The 19,024-nt window shown below is 44.6% G+C and overlaps 1 protein-coding gene across 2 annotated transcripts in view; it reads right to left on the reverse strand.

The window, feature by feature from the left end:
* The window catches only part of LOC129110418 (partitioning defective 3 homolog), a 325,305-nt gene that overhangs the window by 168,181 nt on the left and 138,100 nt on the right, over positions 1 to 19,024 (reverse strand). For both annotated transcript variants that reach the window (XM_054622495.1, XM_054622494.1), the window contains 3 exons: positions 5,867 to 5,973; positions 4,765 to 4,848; positions 864 to 989 (listed from right to left, as the gene is read on the reverse strand). In XM_054622495.1, the coding sequence (XP_054478470.1) occupies positions 864 to 989; positions 4,765 to 4,848; positions 5,867 to 5,973 (317 nt within the window). The remainder of the gene's footprint in view (positions 1 to 863; positions 990 to 4,764; positions 4,849 to 5,866; positions 5,974 to 19,024) is intronic.

Here is a 19,024-nt window from a genome sequence, read left to right on the forward strand (position 1 = left end):
ACTTGGTTTCTGTCAATCATCCAGCAGGGTGGCTCTAAGCCCAGTGGTTTTTAGATGACTATGTCCAGCCCAGTATGAATGTGGTCTGGGCCTTTGTTAGCAGGAATCCGGGCTATTTCTTCCTGTGGAGGAGTGGATGATAAGGGAGAGAGCTGAGCAGATCCCCGTACACTGCCTCCAGAAGGCAGCCGGGAGGAGAAGCAATCTATTTCTCACACATGCACATGCACACACACACACACACACACACGGATGTAGATAAGACGTTATAGCTCAGTGTAGCTATGCGTGTGTCAGGCGTACGTGTGTGTGTGTGTGTGTGTGTGTGTGTGAGGGAGAAGGCTGGCTTTGGGTAAATGTGTGGAAAAGTCACAGGTTTATATCTTCATTCCACTTTAGGAAATGAAGGGGAGCGATGAATCGATAGAAATGAATTGAGAGAGGAGTGTAGGTGGTTTCGGATCGGGGGGGGCGAAGTGTTGGTGAAGGACTGCAGGTCACTGAGACCTATTACAGGAAGGCCAACAAAGTCAGTGATATTTCTGTTTTATTGTGCAGCTGTGTGGGTGTCACGTCTCCCTGAAGTTTGGGCTCCACTTATCAACAGCTACACTATTTACTGTCCAGCACAGGGCATCTCAGTATGAACTGCAGCACTGAGTGGACAGCTCCTCAGGATAACGCTGTATGTGTTCTAGCTTTGGAAGCAGTGGAAGAAAGAAAGAATCAGCTTGGCATTTAGAGAACCTGACAGGAAGAAGGGCATACTGCAATTATCTGAGCAGTTTGAGAAACTTCAGAGTTTATAATGAAAAAGAGGATGTTACACAATATAACCATAGAGGGCCAACATTATAACCTACTGTTCGAAGCGCAGGTGGCGAATGTCTTCCTGATTAATTTTGATGATACAGTCGTTCTCCTGGAAGAGACGCTCCTGCTCGGCTTTCCCCCCGCGCTCCAGACGCTTCACTAGCAAGCCCTGAGTCCTGGAAGTGATAACACAATGAGTTACACATCAGAACATCATTCAGACACACACTGTATTAATTATACCACACACAGTCACATTCCAATATGCTGAACAGCAGGCGGCAAGTTGCAAGCCTTGCCCCCCCCGTGTACTTATATTTAAAAGAGGTAATGACAGTCCATAGAAGACTAGAGAAGATGGCATGGAGGAGGGGGAGAAAAAGGGAATATAAAGATAAGCGGGGTGATGAGCATTATCCAAAGTACAAAGTAAATCGCTTTGTTATCGGGAGTTGATATTAATTGTTGTTTAATTGCCTGAAGGTTTATAACTGTTTATTTTTTGCCCACTGGATTTTGGAGAAAGTAAGTTTACGAAGTAACTCTAGCCCAGTTGGATTGTAATGTTATTTTGCACCCTACTGTCACCAAAAGTAAACCCTCCAAACTCTAAGCTTAGATAAAGACCTGCATTTTGCAGGAGAAGCACTGCATTTCTAACAAAATTTTAAGCCCGTGTCCGTCCCTCTGTCCTCCACTCTGTCCGCCTTTCTGTGGGCAGGTTTGAGAGAATGACAGGGCGGGTTGTCTGAGGTAATCCAGACCAACAGCTAAGAGATCATCTTATGGCTTCAGAGGAATCGCTGCACTTTCCTTTACTGGAGCTTAAGACGAGAGCCAGCAGTGCGGTAATAAATACCCGAGCAGTTCCACGGCAGCGTCAGATCAGCAATCCTTTCAAAAGAAGGCAACCTTTACCTTCAAACCCCCCCACCCCCCATCCCTCCCTCCTCTAAATAAATACATCAGTGAGCTCCTTGGGGCTTTAGGCCCCGAGGATAACCACATGCAAAGAGATCTGATGTGCGCTCTCGCAGCAGAACTACAAACTCCATTCGTCTCTAAGGCGTCGGATGCCTGAGGAAGCAGGTAGACTGACTGAGTGCAAACGTTTGGTGTCCTTGCATAAACTGACAAAAAGTTTGGAGGGCTTACTTAAGGGAAATGAAAAAATAATGATGAAATATATCCGAGCCAGCGTATACAGAAGCCATGTGCAAGATTACACTGCAATCAACAGCTTATCAGCGGCAAGGACACAAGCTACGTGCTCTTCATTGTTTTCAGTTACTTCCTGTCGTTTCACTGGACACATAAACAACAGCACATTTAAATTGTGACCCTGTTTACCGCGGACGTCAAGGGCAGATTTGCAGAGCTCTTTAGCATTTCAGCCAAACAGGGCCACTCTCGGAACATTGCCCTAATTGGCTGCATAACGTGGACATCCACGCACTCGCCGCGGACTCGTCTCGACTCCTCAATGTGGGGTAAATGGCACAGCATTACGTTGAAATTAAAGATCACAAAAGGCCCTTCCCTCTTTCTCGGTGTCTGAGCTAGCTGAGCCAGGTCAGCTTAAGTGTGTTGAACAGAGAGTAATTGCGGGCAGCGCGGAAGCGGACATGATTGCGCTTTATCTCCATAAGTGTTGGCAGCTTGAAAACAAAGTATTGCGAATGGAGATTACAGCATGGACACACTCTAATGACTTCTGATCTGGTAGCGAGCCAGACACAGTAGATGAAGGAGTTTTCGGTTGATCCCTGATCAGTATTCAAAGCAGCAGCAGGGAGGATTGGGGATAAAGCGGCATCTTTGAGAGATTTGAAGAAGATGATGATTTAGTAAAAGCACTATTATTGTCACTGCCGCTCTCTCAATTCCTCCTCATGTGGTGTTTTTTTATGTAGATTTTTATCAAGTTCTTGGGGAAAAAAGGAGAGCTAATGCAAAATCTAAATGGCACTGTCAGGCTGTGAGTCGTTGGATTAATTAGGTGTCAGATATAAGCAAAAGGAGTTGTAGTTAGACGATTCTCTGCAAACTTTTGACAAAAATATCAAGTCACACTGTTCCCAAAGCACAAGCATCCGCATTGTGCTACGTTGTATGGATTTACTCCATCTTGTGGCCAGGCAGCAGTGCTGAGAAGTGATTTGAAGGAGGCCACCTGCTCTCATCCACTGCCTTTAATCAAATAATAATCCAATCAGGAACCATTTATGCGCGGCAATTATGTCCGCAGTTTGTTTACAATTGAAACTGGTCATGGAATGAGAAGTTCATTAAGCAAAGAATGCATCTGCGAGGGGCGTGTTTGTGTGTGTGTTTGTGTGTGTTTGTGTGTGCAGATGTACATTCAAAATAGCAGCACAAGCTGTGTTCAAGTATGTAAGTGTGTATCTCTTTGTGGGAACACACTGCTCATTGTAAGGCCATACTGTTCACAGACTGCATGGTGGTAGGTTCATGCAGGTAAGGATCTGTGCGTTTGTGGGTGAGTAAGAGAGATACTGTCTGCAGGAGTGACAGAGTCTCTGAGCTCTCTCCTGCAGCTGTGTCCACCCTCCTGCTTGGAGCTAACTTGATGTCAGTACGGTGAAGCAGAATGCTACTCTGGAGCTCCTGCAGTTGCTTGTTTGCCGTCTGGTTTTGCTGGCTGTCTGACCCCTGTGGCCCCGGTCTAGACACTAATGACAGCCCGCTGAGCCTAATGCCTCCTGTCCTAGCGCACAGCACACAGGAAAGAGCTGGGCCAGGCCATTAGCATCATCCCACTGACCAGACGCTAAGTCTTATCAAGTCTGAAGTCAATTGAAGGCTCTGATGGCTATTAGTGCCGACCTAAGCTGATAGGGAAGAAACTGACTGGCCATGCAGCGTCACTGTTATATCTTGCAGTTTTGATTTGTGGGAGTACAGAGGAGCTGGAGGATAATAGCTAATAAAGAGCTGGAATTGAACTTTCTTTTAAGCGATATTGCTTGGTGCCACTCATCCTGAATGGACACCTTCCTCCTCTGACTCAGGATAACTCATAAGTGCCACAGCTCCTGAGGGAGTCAATCGCACGAGGTCAAAGCTAAATATAGTTTCCTGACACTTGGTTATAAACAGCAATGGGATTAGTGTTCCAAAGAAATGACACGCAGCAATCTTCAATGACAGCCACCACCCCCCCCTCTTTCTCTCAAATGTCATCTCATTCCATTGCCTCACTTTGTCTTTTCACCTCATTCCCCCCGCCTCCCTCTCCCTGCGCTGAGTAGTCACATTCACCTTGGTGGTGTGCCAGTCCCTTGGCATGCAGCGGGGAATCTGTGTTATACACAAGCTTTTAGTTTGATTACATCTGGCCACTTCCTCTGCCCTTTATATTTTTTTTTGCTGGAATAACTGTAAACTGGGATGCAGTCCTCCTGTTGTACCCTGTCATCGAAACTCCTCATCGTTAAGAAAAAATAAAAAAGGCAAAAAGAAAAGTGGTCTGAATCACCTTCAAGAAGGGGCGGACAGCGTTGTGACAGAGGACATAGGCTAGGATAAAAGAAAAGCGTAACGTGACTTGGAAAAATTTGCAGTCAAGAGCAAAGCTGCTTTTCATATGTTCTCCTTCCTACTTGGGGCTGCCGAGCTTTTAGATGCGTGTGTTGCTGGGCATTGGCGTGGTGTTTTCAGCTGTGAGACTCACAGAAATAGAATAAAAAATATGGCCTGAAGAATCAGAGTCAGTGAAAAAGACAGCCTGGAGCAAACATGTAAAAAGAAGGGAATAAAGAGAACAGAGAGCAGACAATGAGGAAAAAATAGGAGGGAAATGATGAGTTAAAGTAAAATAGAAAGCAACATCAACAAGGCTTCAAAACGAAGGATGCAGAAGATGCTGAACATAACTAGCTATTGTTGTACACTGAGCTGCATTGGTGCTCAGATTTCCTTTTCTTTTACCTGGCATCGTGCGAACTGAGAGGCAATACGTGGATCCCCAGGGGCCCGCCTCCGTTGGACACCTCGACCGGCTTGAGCAGGCCTCTGCAGTAGGATGATGGATGAGACCGAGGGGACGAGAAGAGGGTGGAGGCATGGGGGAGACACGCGTGAATAAAACAACAACAGGAAATGACAAGATGCAGAAAAGCATGATATAAAAGAGGACAGTCAAACATGACAAGACCTTGATGGGATGTATGGGATGGGGGTTGGTGCGGCCTTATTGGTGGAGGCTGCATTGTGTTGTCTGTACAAAGTCATTCATTACAAAGTCAGTTTGGTGCACCTCAGGGTCGATTAGGGACCCAAATGGAGACTCCAATTAAGTGATTAAGATCAGATTGTTGTGCTGAAAGTGAACAGATTAATTGAAAAACGTGTGTGTGTGTGTGTGTGTGTGTGTGTGTGTGTGTGTGTGTGTGTGTGTGTGTGTGTGTGTGTGGGTGTGGGCGGGGAGGTTAATTTGTGTAGATAAAGACGTGAAGGCAAATGAATACAAGTGGGCGTTGATGCAGATGGGTGAGACGTGTTGATGGAGGAAGGCGTGGTCCTTCTGTAGGCTCTGTGTTGTCTTTGTTATTTGGTGATATGGTTGTGTTTAGGTGTTTGGTGATGATGTAGATGGTTTGTGCTTTGTTTGTTCAGGTTTTGAGATTCCTGCAGCAGCCCTGCTTGAATGGAATTAGATTTGTGGTGACCGATAGACTGACATTGCCGAGTTTAGAGCCATGTTGCTGCAGTGGCGTAACTAAATCTTCACATAATTTGAACTGTTTTTAAAGAGACTATTCCGCTAAAGAAAACAGTTCCCATGAAAACAGGTACACTGCTATGTTATCTTTTTAAATGTAACAGCAGTGTAAACAAAATTCTATTGTGGGGGCAGATATATCTGAGAAAGATATCTCCTATCTGGACAAATAAGATCAAAACTATCTACATGGTTAGATACCAGAACGGGTGGACAAATATATTTTTCTATAATTTTGGTTAACCAATCTAAAGTCATACTGTACGGTACATAGGTGGTCGGAGGGTTGTTGTTGTTGGGATCACTCACTCTAGACTGAACACAGGTGAATGTTCCAATGAGGAATCGGCCCTCCCTATTGGCTCAATCCTTTCAATCCTCCTTTCATGTCTCCTTCGCTCTTCTTCCTCCTCCTCCTAAACAGAAAGTAAAAGAAAAAGAAAAAAGAAAGGATAAATCATTAAAAGACTGTTCCAGCAAAGTAAAAGACTCACACTCTCAATGCCATTATTTCTATTTGGCAGTGCTTGCATCTCCCTCTCTCCTGCCTATATCTCTCCTCTGGCTTTTAATCCAATTACCTGCAGAAAGAAGTAACAGCCTCAATTCTAAATCAAAAGAGACATTCTGCAGAGCGCAGACGGCAGCACTGATGCCGCCGCGGAAACAACCTTCCCCGGCCAAAAACCTTCAGTGACTGTAGTGACGAAGTGGCCCTGATCGATTGCTCCCGCTCAATCAATCAGGTCTGGAAGTTTTTTGGTTTTTTTTTGCGGTGATGCGATCAGGTCTAGAGTGAAGGAAAGTGGTCGCGCTTGCTGTCATTTGTTTCCCCCTTGCTCTTCATTTCATTTACTCATCTTCCTTCAGGGCCATTAGGCAGCGGGGCCGGGAGGCGGTGGCTTTTACGGGCCGGCCAGACATCTGAGGACTTAACTAGGCCCTGGAAACGAGAGCAGCTTCATGCTCTCCTTAATGGGTTATAAAATCTGTATCTGAGCTCTTTTAATGGGGAGGGTACAGATTGAGCAGGGCACTTACATGCAGTGCTGACATGCTGCATGTAGAATAGGAGGGAGACATATCTAATAACACAGGGTTCTAGTTCAAGTAATCATCTGTTGAAGGTTAGTTACAGGAGGAGTTCATCAACAAGTGACAGGCACACTGAGCTTCAACATTTCAAATTTAAAAAGACACGGTAATTCACTTTTTGCTTCCAGTCATGCTAGTAACTTCTAATGCTTGTGTGTGTGTGTGTGTGTGTTTTTTTTTATGTGTGTATGTGCGAGCGTGTCAGCCCCCAGACGGCTCGTCGTCTCTCTTGGGAGTGTCTGCCGAAACGCTTTGTTAGCCACTGCTATTCCCCCGCCCCTCACCCCTCACTTTCCTCTTTCTCTTTCTTCTGCTGAAAATGTCAAGCACATCCAAATAGGTCTCGTGCCATCTTGGTTTGGTTATGGAAATGGATTCAACCCCCTTTTCAGAGCCCAGGATATCTTTGGCGACACGCGGGCGTGACACAGAGGGACTCTCTCTCTCTCTCTCTCCCCTATTTATTTTAAAGAGCATGGCCATGAAATTTTCATCAGCAGTCTACCTTAAGAGACCTCCACTCACCCCGCCTGTCTGTTCCCCCTCTCTGACCGGTTAGTATGAAAATGAGTCAGTCAATCAGTCAGCCCTGCCTTTAATTATGTGTCAGCTGAGGTCCAAGGTGCCTCACTGGGCCCGTTATTCACAAAGCCTTCTAAGAAACCCCCCAGGTGGGTTGGCTCCATTTTTTTTATAATATATATGTGCTGTGCACAAAGGACCTGACCACCTGCAGGATTCCATGAATAAAGACGGGAAGGCTTAGAGTGGAGTAGGTAGGTGAAAATTGGAAAAAGAATAAATTTAAGAGCATATACTGTATGTACAGTATATGCTCCAAGGCGGGTTGTCAGAAACTGAGGTTTGAAAGGAATATGTTGACTTTATTTCCTACTCAGCAAGAGAATTAAGGAGGCGATAGAGATCAGCGTCTTTGTCTCATTAGACAACAGAGTGATCTGAGAGGAGAGCTGATTCACAGCGTATCATCACAGAAAGTGACGTGTAATTAACTTCAGTAGCTCGCAGCAACAATCTCCTGTCTGATAGTTTGTAAATGGAAAGTAGCTGTGGGTTCCCCTTTAGAATCCCTCTGCTGAAATATAAGGAAAATGTGTCATGTGAGGGAACAAAGAAGAGGTTAAGAATGAGGGAAGAGCATTACTATCAGAGCACCAATGGTGAAGAGATTCTTCACTTGTCCCAGGCCGTAAGAACAGTGTAAGAAGTTTGAGTATGTGAATGTGACAGGTAAAATGGCCCAAAAAAAGATATCAGACCAGCACTAGAGCAAGGTGATATTTCTATTCAGCTATATTCCGGAGGATATGTGTGAAAAAATGAAAGGAACTGTGAAAATGAATGAAAAGAAAGACATGCAAGAGACGGTGAGAAAAAAACCCGGGTGAGAGTCAATGGAAGAGAGAAAAGGAGTTGTACGTGAGAGTAATGGGTTAGAAAAAAAAAGTGAACCCAGCCTAATTAAAGGGTTGTTTTGTTAGAAGTGGGGAATTTGCAAACAGGGTGAGATTTTCTTTTGTTTCGAGAACTTGCTTAAGTGTTTTCTTCCTGATACGAGTGTAGCGATCAGCCTCACACTTTCCTGATTCAGATTTTACTTTCCTTCCAAGGACATCGGTGGAACATCTGCACTACTTCAGATATGAAAGTGGAATAATTTCACTTCATCAGCAGGATTTGCAATGTGTTTGTGAAAAAAAGTACAAATGTTTAGCACTTCTGAAGTGAAGCAAACTGTCAGAATATCTATCTGAAACAAACAACACACCCGTCCTACTCCACTGGTTTTGCAAGGGCCAGTGTTTTGATGTGAGAGCACATTTTCACTCTCGTATTGAATGGCACTACATGCTTCAACTGCCAGTAAATGTCCAGCATAAACAGAAACACATGATTGACACTCGACCCTGGATTCAAAAGGCAGTGCTTAAGTGTCCACTGTGGTTCATTAGAGTCAGAAACGGAGGCTATCCAAGCAGCAAGGGCACAGCCTCCTCATTAGAGACTCTGGACAAAGACTGAGCTCTGACAGACAAACACATAAGGCTGAATACGATAAATAATCACTTGTTTAGACTGACATTTCAGGCCGTGAGGACCTTTATCGTGGCTGAGTCAGAATAGCAGGGGTCAGTGTCTCCTTGTTGACCAGGGGCACTGCCAGCCCACTTAATGTCCGTCCTTGTGTCAGTGGCAGAGCCGTGCACTGAGTGACAGCAGAGGAGAGGCACAGGGCTAAATATACATCCATCTCTCTCTGCCCCTCCACTCTCCCTCTCCTCTCTCCATCATTCTGAATCTATCACTTCCCACTCTCTCAAAAACCCTCCGTTTCTTCCTCCCCTTGAGTGCTTTTAGCACCCTGTTGATCCCATGGTAACCAGTGGAGTGGGGGAAGCAACAAAGCTTTTCAACTCTCCATGGCACTCATTCCCAGCTCTCGCTCTCTCTCTCTCTCTCTCCCTCTCTGCTTCACTCCCTCCCTCCCCCTCATCTCTCTTCAATCCTCCCTGATCTGTGGCCAAAAAAAATCCACCAGCCTCTTTGACAATGAAGGAAAGCAAAAAATAAAAAAAGGCAAGGGTTGGAGGCTTGGCCATCGGACAGCTGCAGCATTAGGTTATTGAGAACCATATAAGAGAGAGAGAGAGGGAGCGAGAGAGAGAGAGAGGGAGAGAGCTGCAAAGTGCAGAGTCGTGTTACCTTCAAATGGACAGACAGGTTAGAACGGTGAGAGGACCAAGGAGAGAGGCCAAGAGTGGAAGGGAGGGAGGGAGGGAGCAGCTGTCTGCTCACGAAGGAAAACACTGTACTCACACACACACACACATACATACACACACACACACACACACACACACACACACACACACACACACACACAAGCACACACACACACACACACACACACACATATTATTGGTCGCTGCTTGGGGGTTGGGGCAAATGGTGTGTGTTGAGGGGCTGTCATCCTCCATCAACCTACTGTAGTGACACCTACTGTATAGTGTGTGTGTGTGTGTGTGTGTGTGTGTGTGTGTGTGTGTGTGTGTGTGTGTGTGTGTGTGTGTGTGTGTGTGTGTGTTGTGTGTCATGCCATTAGCCATGGGCAAGTACAACATGTATCTGTTGGAGGGAGGAAAGAAGGGGGGAAGGGCTGGGGACTCCGTCCTGAGCCCGTCTTTGGCGTCAAGGGCTTAACAAGGACAGGTTCAAAGGTCACAGCGTGTGGTGTGTTCCTGGCCACCACCCCTCCTTTAGGGTCCGTGTGACAGTTTCATGTGTGGAACAGGAATTCATGTCGGACCATGCCACACCTTCTCTTTAAACAGGGGCCCGCCTCTGCCCGAGCAGAACAATGGAAGCCAAAGAATTATCTCAAGAAAATGAACAATGTGGCGTGTCCGCTAAACGAGAAAGAAAATAAAGGAAACAAGCAATTTCAACAGAGCATTTAGCAAAATGTCTGTTGAAATATTTACAAAGACCTCCTTTCCCCCTCGTGATCCAGCCAGCTAAATATATGAAACATTAATTGTGCGAGGTGACACACGCCCCTTGTGGAAACATTAAACCGGCCAAAGGTAACAAACGACGGCACCATGTGATTAAGAGTCTGTTTTCAGTGAGCAGAGGTGTAAGAGAGAGAGGAAGAAAGAAAACAAAATCAGCAGAGGCTTTTTCCTCTCCCTCACTAAAGGTTAAAGAGCCGTAATTGTACCCTCATTACCTCCAGTTAATGCAGTTCAACTAAACACTGTACAACAGACAAGACCGAAAAAAAGGACTTCACAGTGCCGCCGCATCGCACAATGGCATTGACATACAAAGACAAGCCGTCGGTAATAACTCCTAATTGTCCCATTAAAGTTCCTTTGACCTCACAAAGCAATTACCAAATACATTTCCATCTTAACCGGAGCCAGAGCCCCGCTGAATCAATCAGCGGTTAAAATAAGCTTCATGGCATTGGACACAAAGATTTTTCAACTGAACCTGACCCACAGATGATCCCAAAATACAGCAGCTGCTGATGGCTGCAATGTGTAGGGTGAGCTGGTCGTAGCAGTGACATAATTGACCATACATGGATTATTCTGCTTGTTACAGAGGGTCTTTTTATCCCTCATATACATCCCCTCAGAGGAAACTGCCATCGGGGCCAAACTACGCCCCAAAATTGCCTGTGTGAGTTGATTGGACGTGACTGTTGCACCCAACGACCCGGCCCCAACCGTCTCTCCGCCATCCTTAACCCTTCATTCGCCAACCAGCCCGTCGGACTCCACCGCCATTAAAACAACCGATATGTCACAATGACTGAGATTATGAGACACTTATTTACATTTATGTTGGGGATGGGGGAGCATTATAAAAGGCTGAGCGAAGAGTTAAACTGGTTAGTGGATGATGAAGGGTCATAATGTCCCCCCTTATCCAACCCACAAGTTCTCTAAATGGCACTTAATGCTTGTCAGCAGGGAGGCAAAGACCAGTTCCAGCATATTTTCTTATCTCCTTTATATTGTTATGATCATAAGGAGCATGATGATGTAAGCTAATGGGGATTTCAATACGCAGCAATGAGGATTTACTGTGTTGATGTGAAGAGGGTTGTACACAGAATATACGGCTGTGTACCTACTGTATAGGCCGCTCTCTCAATGAATGTTTCATTTGTTTGGCAAACTATGAGCTCCCTGATGGCCCGAAAATTGCAGATCTGGAAGAAAATCAAAGCAGTGTGACCCCGGGGACTGCTTTCTCTTGCTTTGTATATGTGTGCGTGAGAGAGACAGAGTGAGCGGGGTTATGGTACGACGGTCCTGTGTTTGTGTGCCAAGTTGAAAAGCCCAGGCGGCGGCTGTCCTCTGATGAGGACATGTGTTGACTTTCATATTTCACACCCCGCACCCACGGGCCCCAGCCTTGTTCAAAGGAGAGCACTGGCATTCCGGATTAGATGTACTATTCCTTTTGATAATGACGAGAGGGAGTCAAATAGGAGATGTTGTGCTAGGTTAGGACGGTGGGGCGGGGGGCTGGGTATCAAGAACCAAATTTTGCAAGAATCAAGCCTTTTTTTGATTCCGCTCATCCATCCTGACAGCAGAGTTTGGATTTACACTACAGTCCTGGCAAACACATTTAAGTATGCAACATTTTTTATTCTAGCACCACAAGGCAATATAATAAGGTAAAGGTAGCACTATGTTGCATTAAACAGGAATCATTCATCTTGTGGTTAGCAAGCACTTTCTCATAATCTAAAAGAAGCATAAAAATACCATGTCATTTATGACAATTTTACGGTTTTCATAACAAAGGTTATAAAAGGTCTATGTTTTTTAAATAGCTTTCATCATCCAATGATATGGTAACACCTAAGAGCCAGAATTTGATAAGAACCCAAATCAATATCAATCATAATATCAAAAACTAAATGATAACAGGCCGCAACATATCTCCAATTTCAATTATATGTTTTCCTCCCACTGATATTCATGGTATACTGTAGTCCCAATTGGCCAAATATAATATAACTCCCCCATTCAAGCACTTATTTTTCTCTCCAGCCTATTAATCTGTCTCTCTTTGTTTTCTTTAGGAAAGACATAAAAGTTCAGGCTCTGATCTGGCTTTACTTGAAGCAAATTACAGGGACAGACAGGTTCCTAATGCTGTTAAGCAAATTAGATCAGAGATGTGGGGCTGCATTTGTCCACATCAGGACGGAGGGCGGCGAGATGTGCAGGGGTGGGGATGAGAGGCGGACAGTGCCGTCTGTGGGCTGATATTTGGAAAAACAAAAGGCCTGTCTCTCTCTCCACTCCACTCATTCACCCTCTTCGTCTCTCAACTGCAATCTTCGTCTCTTCTTTTGTCTCCGCCCCCTCCTGACAGTGAGAGACCTGCTTTGTGCCGAATACATCATCTGCCAGCGCCTGTTTCATATCAGGCCTGGACTGATCTATCAATGACACAGCTGCCCCAGCCTTTGCCCACTGTATCGTTAAATTGCACTTTAATTAAATTAGGCCTGCTAATTATGAGGGCTTAAATCAATCACCAGGTCAATAACAAAGGCCCAAAGCGGACGGGAAGGCCCGAGACTTTCTCCAAACCTCATCAATAACAGCCGCAACCGGAGCAGACCGCTCCTGTACCAGCGAGCCGGAGGTTCAAACGGGAAGGAACGACTGTGAATTGAGTTATCGTCACCAGGCTTTTGTCCAGAGCACTTCTTACTGTTACAAGCCCTGTGAATAATGTTGTTTGAATAGAGTAGAAGTGTTTCAAAGAGTCTGAATGTGCACAGCATTTTGCATTAGAATAGCACTTCAAAGTGGGTGTTTAAAGCAGATTTACAGGTTCTGGTGCACAAAAAAAAATGGTTCAAAAGGGATATCATTACTTTGCAGACACCTGGCTCAGGTGAAGGGAGGTGATTCTGAACAGATAATCCTGGGGGTTGAGTGCGCAGCCCAGCTGAGCGGCCGGTCCCAGCTGAATCCCAGCTCTTTATTCATGCATTAAAAAAGAGCTCTGGTGGTGCTTTTTACAGATTAATCATCATTTTGAGCTTATTAAGTGGGAGGACAGTCTGCTTTCCACTGCTCAGAACGTTTAATCCATTTTACAAACTGTGAAGGTCAGTGAGCAAAATTTACCCCCGTTGAAATAATAGCGGGTGTTTGAATTTCAACGAGAGCACCCGCCGTTTGGATCTGGATAGCAATTAAATACATTTTCTTTCTTTTTTGTTATTATTTTCAGTAGGCCCTACGGCAGTTACGGGAGTCAGAATAACACTGACTTACTGAGTCGCACGGCGGCTGCCAACAAACTCTGCACTGCCAAATTGTCATCCGAACTGTCTAATACAACAGTTACTTTGATGCAAATGTTGTATCAGCAAGCTAATAATGACAGCATTGAGAAATAAAATAGGGCAGCTATTCACATAAGAATGTTGTGTGTTTACTATAGGGATGTTTTAACACGCTGCGACCGCAAACTCTAAATACACTGAACATGAAGATAAAGGAAATGAAGAGGAGGGAATGAGGGTGAATGATGTTGAACTATGAATAATTAAGTGGCAAGTAAAGCTTTGGTACACATTGCAGCAAGTTATTACAGGGGGGTGAACAGTCTTTTCCACAGATCAGCCGCTGTTTGCTGCCTGGTTTGAGCAGCTGGGCCGTGGGGGTTGGGGGTGGCTCCTCTGTAGCGTCATGGGAGCGGTGTGGGGCGAGGCGCGGGGTGCTTTCCATTTCTTTTTAATTGGAAGCTGAAATTCTTGGATAAGGGTGAGACAGAAAAGCCATTTGGCCGAGTCCCTGCTCTCAGGCGGAGCTAAATGAAGAGGGCCGTGTGGAGATGAGGGGCCTGTGGAGGGCCAGTAATGAAGAGAGGTCCCAAAAGACTCCGGCAGAGCCGCGGTAATCTAGCGGACCTAGGGAGGAGGGGCGGGGTGTGGGTGGGTGTCAGGGGTGCGGCCTTTGGTGGAGAAGGAGGGAGGAGAGAGGAATGAGAGGGGAGGTAGGAGAACGGACGTTTGTCTTACCCAAACAAACGTGAACAGCCTTGTAATTATTCTAACTTAAAAAAATATTTTTTGCGTTTCTGCATTTGTGGCTCTGCGCGAACGATTAAACAAGATATCCATTGATCAGAGGAGTGTGCTAGTTAGAGTTGAAGACAATTGACTAAATACAACAAGTGATTGCAATCACCGACAGCGATAAGAGCACGGGGAAATCATCAGTGCCACAACAAACAAGACAGATCGGCCATTGGATAGTCAATTTGCAGCATGTAAACACTGTGCTCGTGAAGAAACCCACCGAGGGGAAACCCGTAGGCATCCTAACATATCACGGTATCTGTTCTTGTTTCAGCCAATCACATAACAGTATCGGCATGAGTCACATCTTCCAACCCAAACCGACACACATACTGGTGTTTCTCCGCTCCACTGTTTTCTAAATGGAAGAGGCTGTCAGCATGGTTCTGGTTGAAATCACGATTACATGTGGGAATATCAGAATATGTTGTGATGGAGCTCAGCAGGGGTGCTGTTCTACACAACAGCTCCCATGGCCTGTCTACCAGGAGCATAAAGAGGAGAGAATTCCAATGGGAAACTCTGCGGGGAGAATCGTGGCCCATTACTGAGGTGCTCCATGCTAGAATGACACCATTAATGCTATATGGGCTATTCTCAATTCCATGTGGGCATCCAGCCTTGATATATGGAGGGTTTATAGGGCCAAGACTAAATGTAAATTAATTAATAAATACATAAATGCACAAAGAAATGTAATCTTAATTCATTCATTGTTTGATGTAATTTGCTGTTTGTTTTAAATGTTTTGCTTGATGCTTTAATGTGAAACTTTTTAATGCTCTCATGGCCATGACTCCTTAGAAAAAAATATATTTAAAGTATCAATGGGAGTATCCTGGTAAAATAAAGATTAAACAAACAAACGAATAAGTCAATATACAGTTAGTATCTTTAAAGGCTCCTCAATAAGATGCTCAAAGTAGTATACGAGTGATTTTGCATGTTTTGCTGCAGAAGATTTTCAAAAATATGCTATAGTTTTCAGACATTTCAGAAAGGAGATGGTGTCCAATTGTTTCATTTAAAACGTGTGGCTTAAAACTAGCTTGAGACAGGTTATGTATCACTAGGTAGAAAGTGGTACCATGATGTTTTACAGAACATTTTTGTGGTAGGCCACTGGGTGGTGGATAATGTCTTGGTGGCTGCTACAACACCGCAGATTGTAGCTTTAGCTGACAAACATCAGATGGCAGTATTATCCTCATCGTTGTCTTTAGGTTTCGAGATGCTCATCGCATACACAATACTGAAATCTGAGTCAGATATTGTGTATGACAGAGCTTCCTGTCAGAAGACATTTCAAACTATCTTCTTTGTACTTCCAGCTGCTTTACACTATGTTTGATGTGATTGATTAGCCACGGTACAACAAAGCTAATTTAAAGTCTGAGCAAGTTCATCCTCATACTGGACTGAAGTGAATGAACACCAAAGCATATGTGCTTCATATTCACTTTTCACACAATGAATGACAATGTAGATAATGTTCAAGGACATTTTGACAGGGCAATTGACGTTTGATGGACGCGCACACAAAGTATAACTCGGTAACATCTTTATCATGATGTGGCAGCATGACCTTTACATCCTTTATGCTGCCACAAATGTTCTGTATATATCCTTTATATGTTGCTGTCGGCTTTTCTAAGTAAGTGTTGATATCGAAGTGGACAGAATGGTGTTCAATGGAGAACAGAACAATATCTGAATGAATCCAAATAATACCTCTTAGTGGTGCAGCACAAAGTGGCTGGCTACCATGGCTACATCTGTATGAGATGACCAGAAATGGAGTTATTGGCCCACTACCATCTGTCCCCTTCTCACCCTCTCTCTTTAAAGGGCTTTCTATTCCTCCATCTCCTTGGCTCTGAAGTGAAACCACCTCATTCCTCTCTGTTCGCATCCAACTGTGACCGCTTTTGTTCTCCGGCCGATGCAAATGAAACGGGTCCCTTTGGCCGAGATGGCGAAGCAGCCCTTCTCGTGTTTCTCTGTGGCCCTGGGATGTGTATGTTTACTGTCGGCCGGGGCCTTATTACATTCCTTCAGCAACTTAAAAGTAGTGCCCCACCCCCCCCAATAGGACCCATAAAACAGAGCGAAAAGCCTATTGTGACAATGGACCTCATTGTGTCAGAGTGGACTCATTTGGCACTCTGCGGAGAGTGGAAATGTGTGGCATATAAAAAAAAAGAACAAAAAAAGCTGTGAGGGAGGAAAGGGTGAGAAAGGAGAGAGAAATCAAATAAATAGGAGTGAATGACTTCGCACTGTGGGAAATCTGGCACTGTCAATCACAGAGGCCCATCTAGAGCCTTGGTGTGAGAGCTTTTTAGCTGAAGGTGTTGCAGAATGAACTTTCATTAGCTTTTTTATTTGTTTCTCTCTTGTCCTTTGAGTTGGAGTCAGGTTTTGGTGTTTCTGAATGAAATTTAGGAGGACACCTTTTTGCCCTGACTGCCAACCACATGGGTGTAATTAACTTCACAACAGCAGAATCTTGCATGAATATAGGCCATGCTCCTCCTACAGAAGATTCTGCACTTCCCCTCCAAAGCCTAGACACAGCACCCCTCTGAAAAAAAAGTAATTGGATTCAACTGAAAATGTAGGAAGATAAGCACAAAATGATTTCACCTTAAGGAACAAAGTGAAGAGTGTGCATCTTCCTCTCCCAGCTTTGTTCTCCGCTGCCCACGCTGGTTTGGCTCCATGCTGGCGGGCCCTGTTTTATTCCCTGAAGTCATTATTGTCTTCGGCTAAGGTGCCCCTGCTCCCTGTGATTTGTGGGTAATGAGCTGGCACCCCCCTGCCCGTGTTCAATTATTCTCATTGAGAAAGTGATTTCTCACTCTATGGAGCAAATCAGAGGAGGGGGTAAAGCGTGAACTCTAATCGAGAATTAACGCGTTCACAACCGGCAGTGCGGAGAGGGATAGTCGCCATGACGCTGTAGAGGTGGAGTAGGTGTGGACGGAAAAGAGGGGAAAGAGGATGAGGAGGGAGGAGGGACAGGCGAGTAATGGTCAACGAGGTAAAACGATTTCCCATCTGTCCCTGGAAACCCCTATTTTAGTTCATCCACTCGTCTTTAGTGTTTTGAAGTGAGGAAAAAACTGAAGAAAACTTGAAAAAGTGATGTGTTTACAGCTTGAGTGCAGACAGCCTTGCTGAAGGCTGTTCGCAGTGATGGGCTGGATGTGCAAGAGGGAACGAAATCTGAGCTGTAATTAACCACGGAGAGAGAGGGAGCCGTAAAAAGGAGGAGGAAGAGAGCAGACGAGTGCAAACTTTGGAGGGAAAAATCCGGATGAGGGGAGATGAAGAGCACCCATAGCTCAGTGACTACTAATGACCTGACAGGAGGAGAGAGGAAGACAGCTTCAGCACCGAGAGGAAGGACAGAGACATGGGCTTGTACGTTTGAAACTAGACGTGTGACTTTGCAGATAAATCAAGATGAAACAAGTTTTTTATTAACAGCTGAATATCAAGATGAATAAGTATGAACAGTAAACTAACGCAACATCTTGATCATATTCATCAGTTTAATTGTTGTTGTTGTTGTTGTTGTTTAATTTTATTGCCTTTATGCTTTCTCAGAGACTTTATCACTCTGATAAAAAGCTATATTCTAAAGAAAAAAGTATCAATGTTTTAATTCTCAGGGGGGATTTTTGCATTTAAGTTAGTTCAATTTGAAAGGTGTCACAAAAAGCTCTCGGGAATATCAAAAAAAAAACAACAACATTGCTATCAACCTTCTAAAGCCTGAATCAGTCAAACTCTAATCTAAACTGTCTAGTCACACACACAGCCTGCAGAGCAAGACAGGTTAAACATTTCCAGGCTACAGTACAGCTCATAGAGAGGAGCGTTGGCAACTTCCAAAAGAAAGTCTGCCGCCTCCTCTCCTGTTTAGACGAGATAAGAGAAGAGACATGATTTGCACAATTCTCCATGAAGTAAGAAAGACAAGACAACGGAGAAGAGCAAAAACAAACAAGAGATATCTCGCTTGGAGGTGAAAGAAAAGGCCAACGTGACACGAAACTTTGTCCTGGAACAACAGAGAATTACAGCCCTTTTTTGTTTGTTCTTCTTATTTCCAAAGAGACTGATACCCGATTCTGAGTTGAGCAACATTTTCGGCTTTGTCTCTCTTCTGGTCACCTGCTGGCGGCCTTTTTCACATGCTGTCCTTGGGAACTACATTTGTCTGCTGTGTTATGTACTTGGGATTAAGTTGTGAAAGTTGCTCTGAATTGTTAAGCACTTATTTCTATCATTCTCAGTCTGTCCCGGTGTTTCTATGGTGTGTGTGTGTGTGTGTGTGTGTGTGTGTGTGTGTGTGTGTGTGTGTGTGTGTGTGTGTGTGTGTGTGTGTGTGTGTGTGTGTGTGTGTGTGTGTGTGTGTGTGTGAAGGTGAGAGGCGAGCCTTGGTGAATGCTAATAGATGCAGAGAGCCGAGTGAGAAAAGCTCCTGGGCAGAAAAGCTGGTGGATGATTAACTGTCTTGTACTCAATATAAATCACACCCACACACACACACACACACACACACACACACACACACACACACACACACACACACACACACACACACACACACACACACACACACACACACACGTTAAGGTTCATGGCGATTATCACTGTCATTTATTTCTAACAAAGATGTTAATTTAATAATGAGATGTTAAATAGCATTA

This window comes from Anoplopoma fimbria, chromosome 21, assembly GCF_027596085.1.
Source record: "Anoplopoma fimbria isolate UVic2021 breed Golden Eagle Sablefish chromosome 21, Afim_UVic_2022, whole genome shotgun sequence".
Classification (NCBI taxonomy): Eukaryota; Metazoa; Chordata; class Actinopteri; order Perciformes; family Anoplopomatidae; genus Anoplopoma; species Anoplopoma fimbria.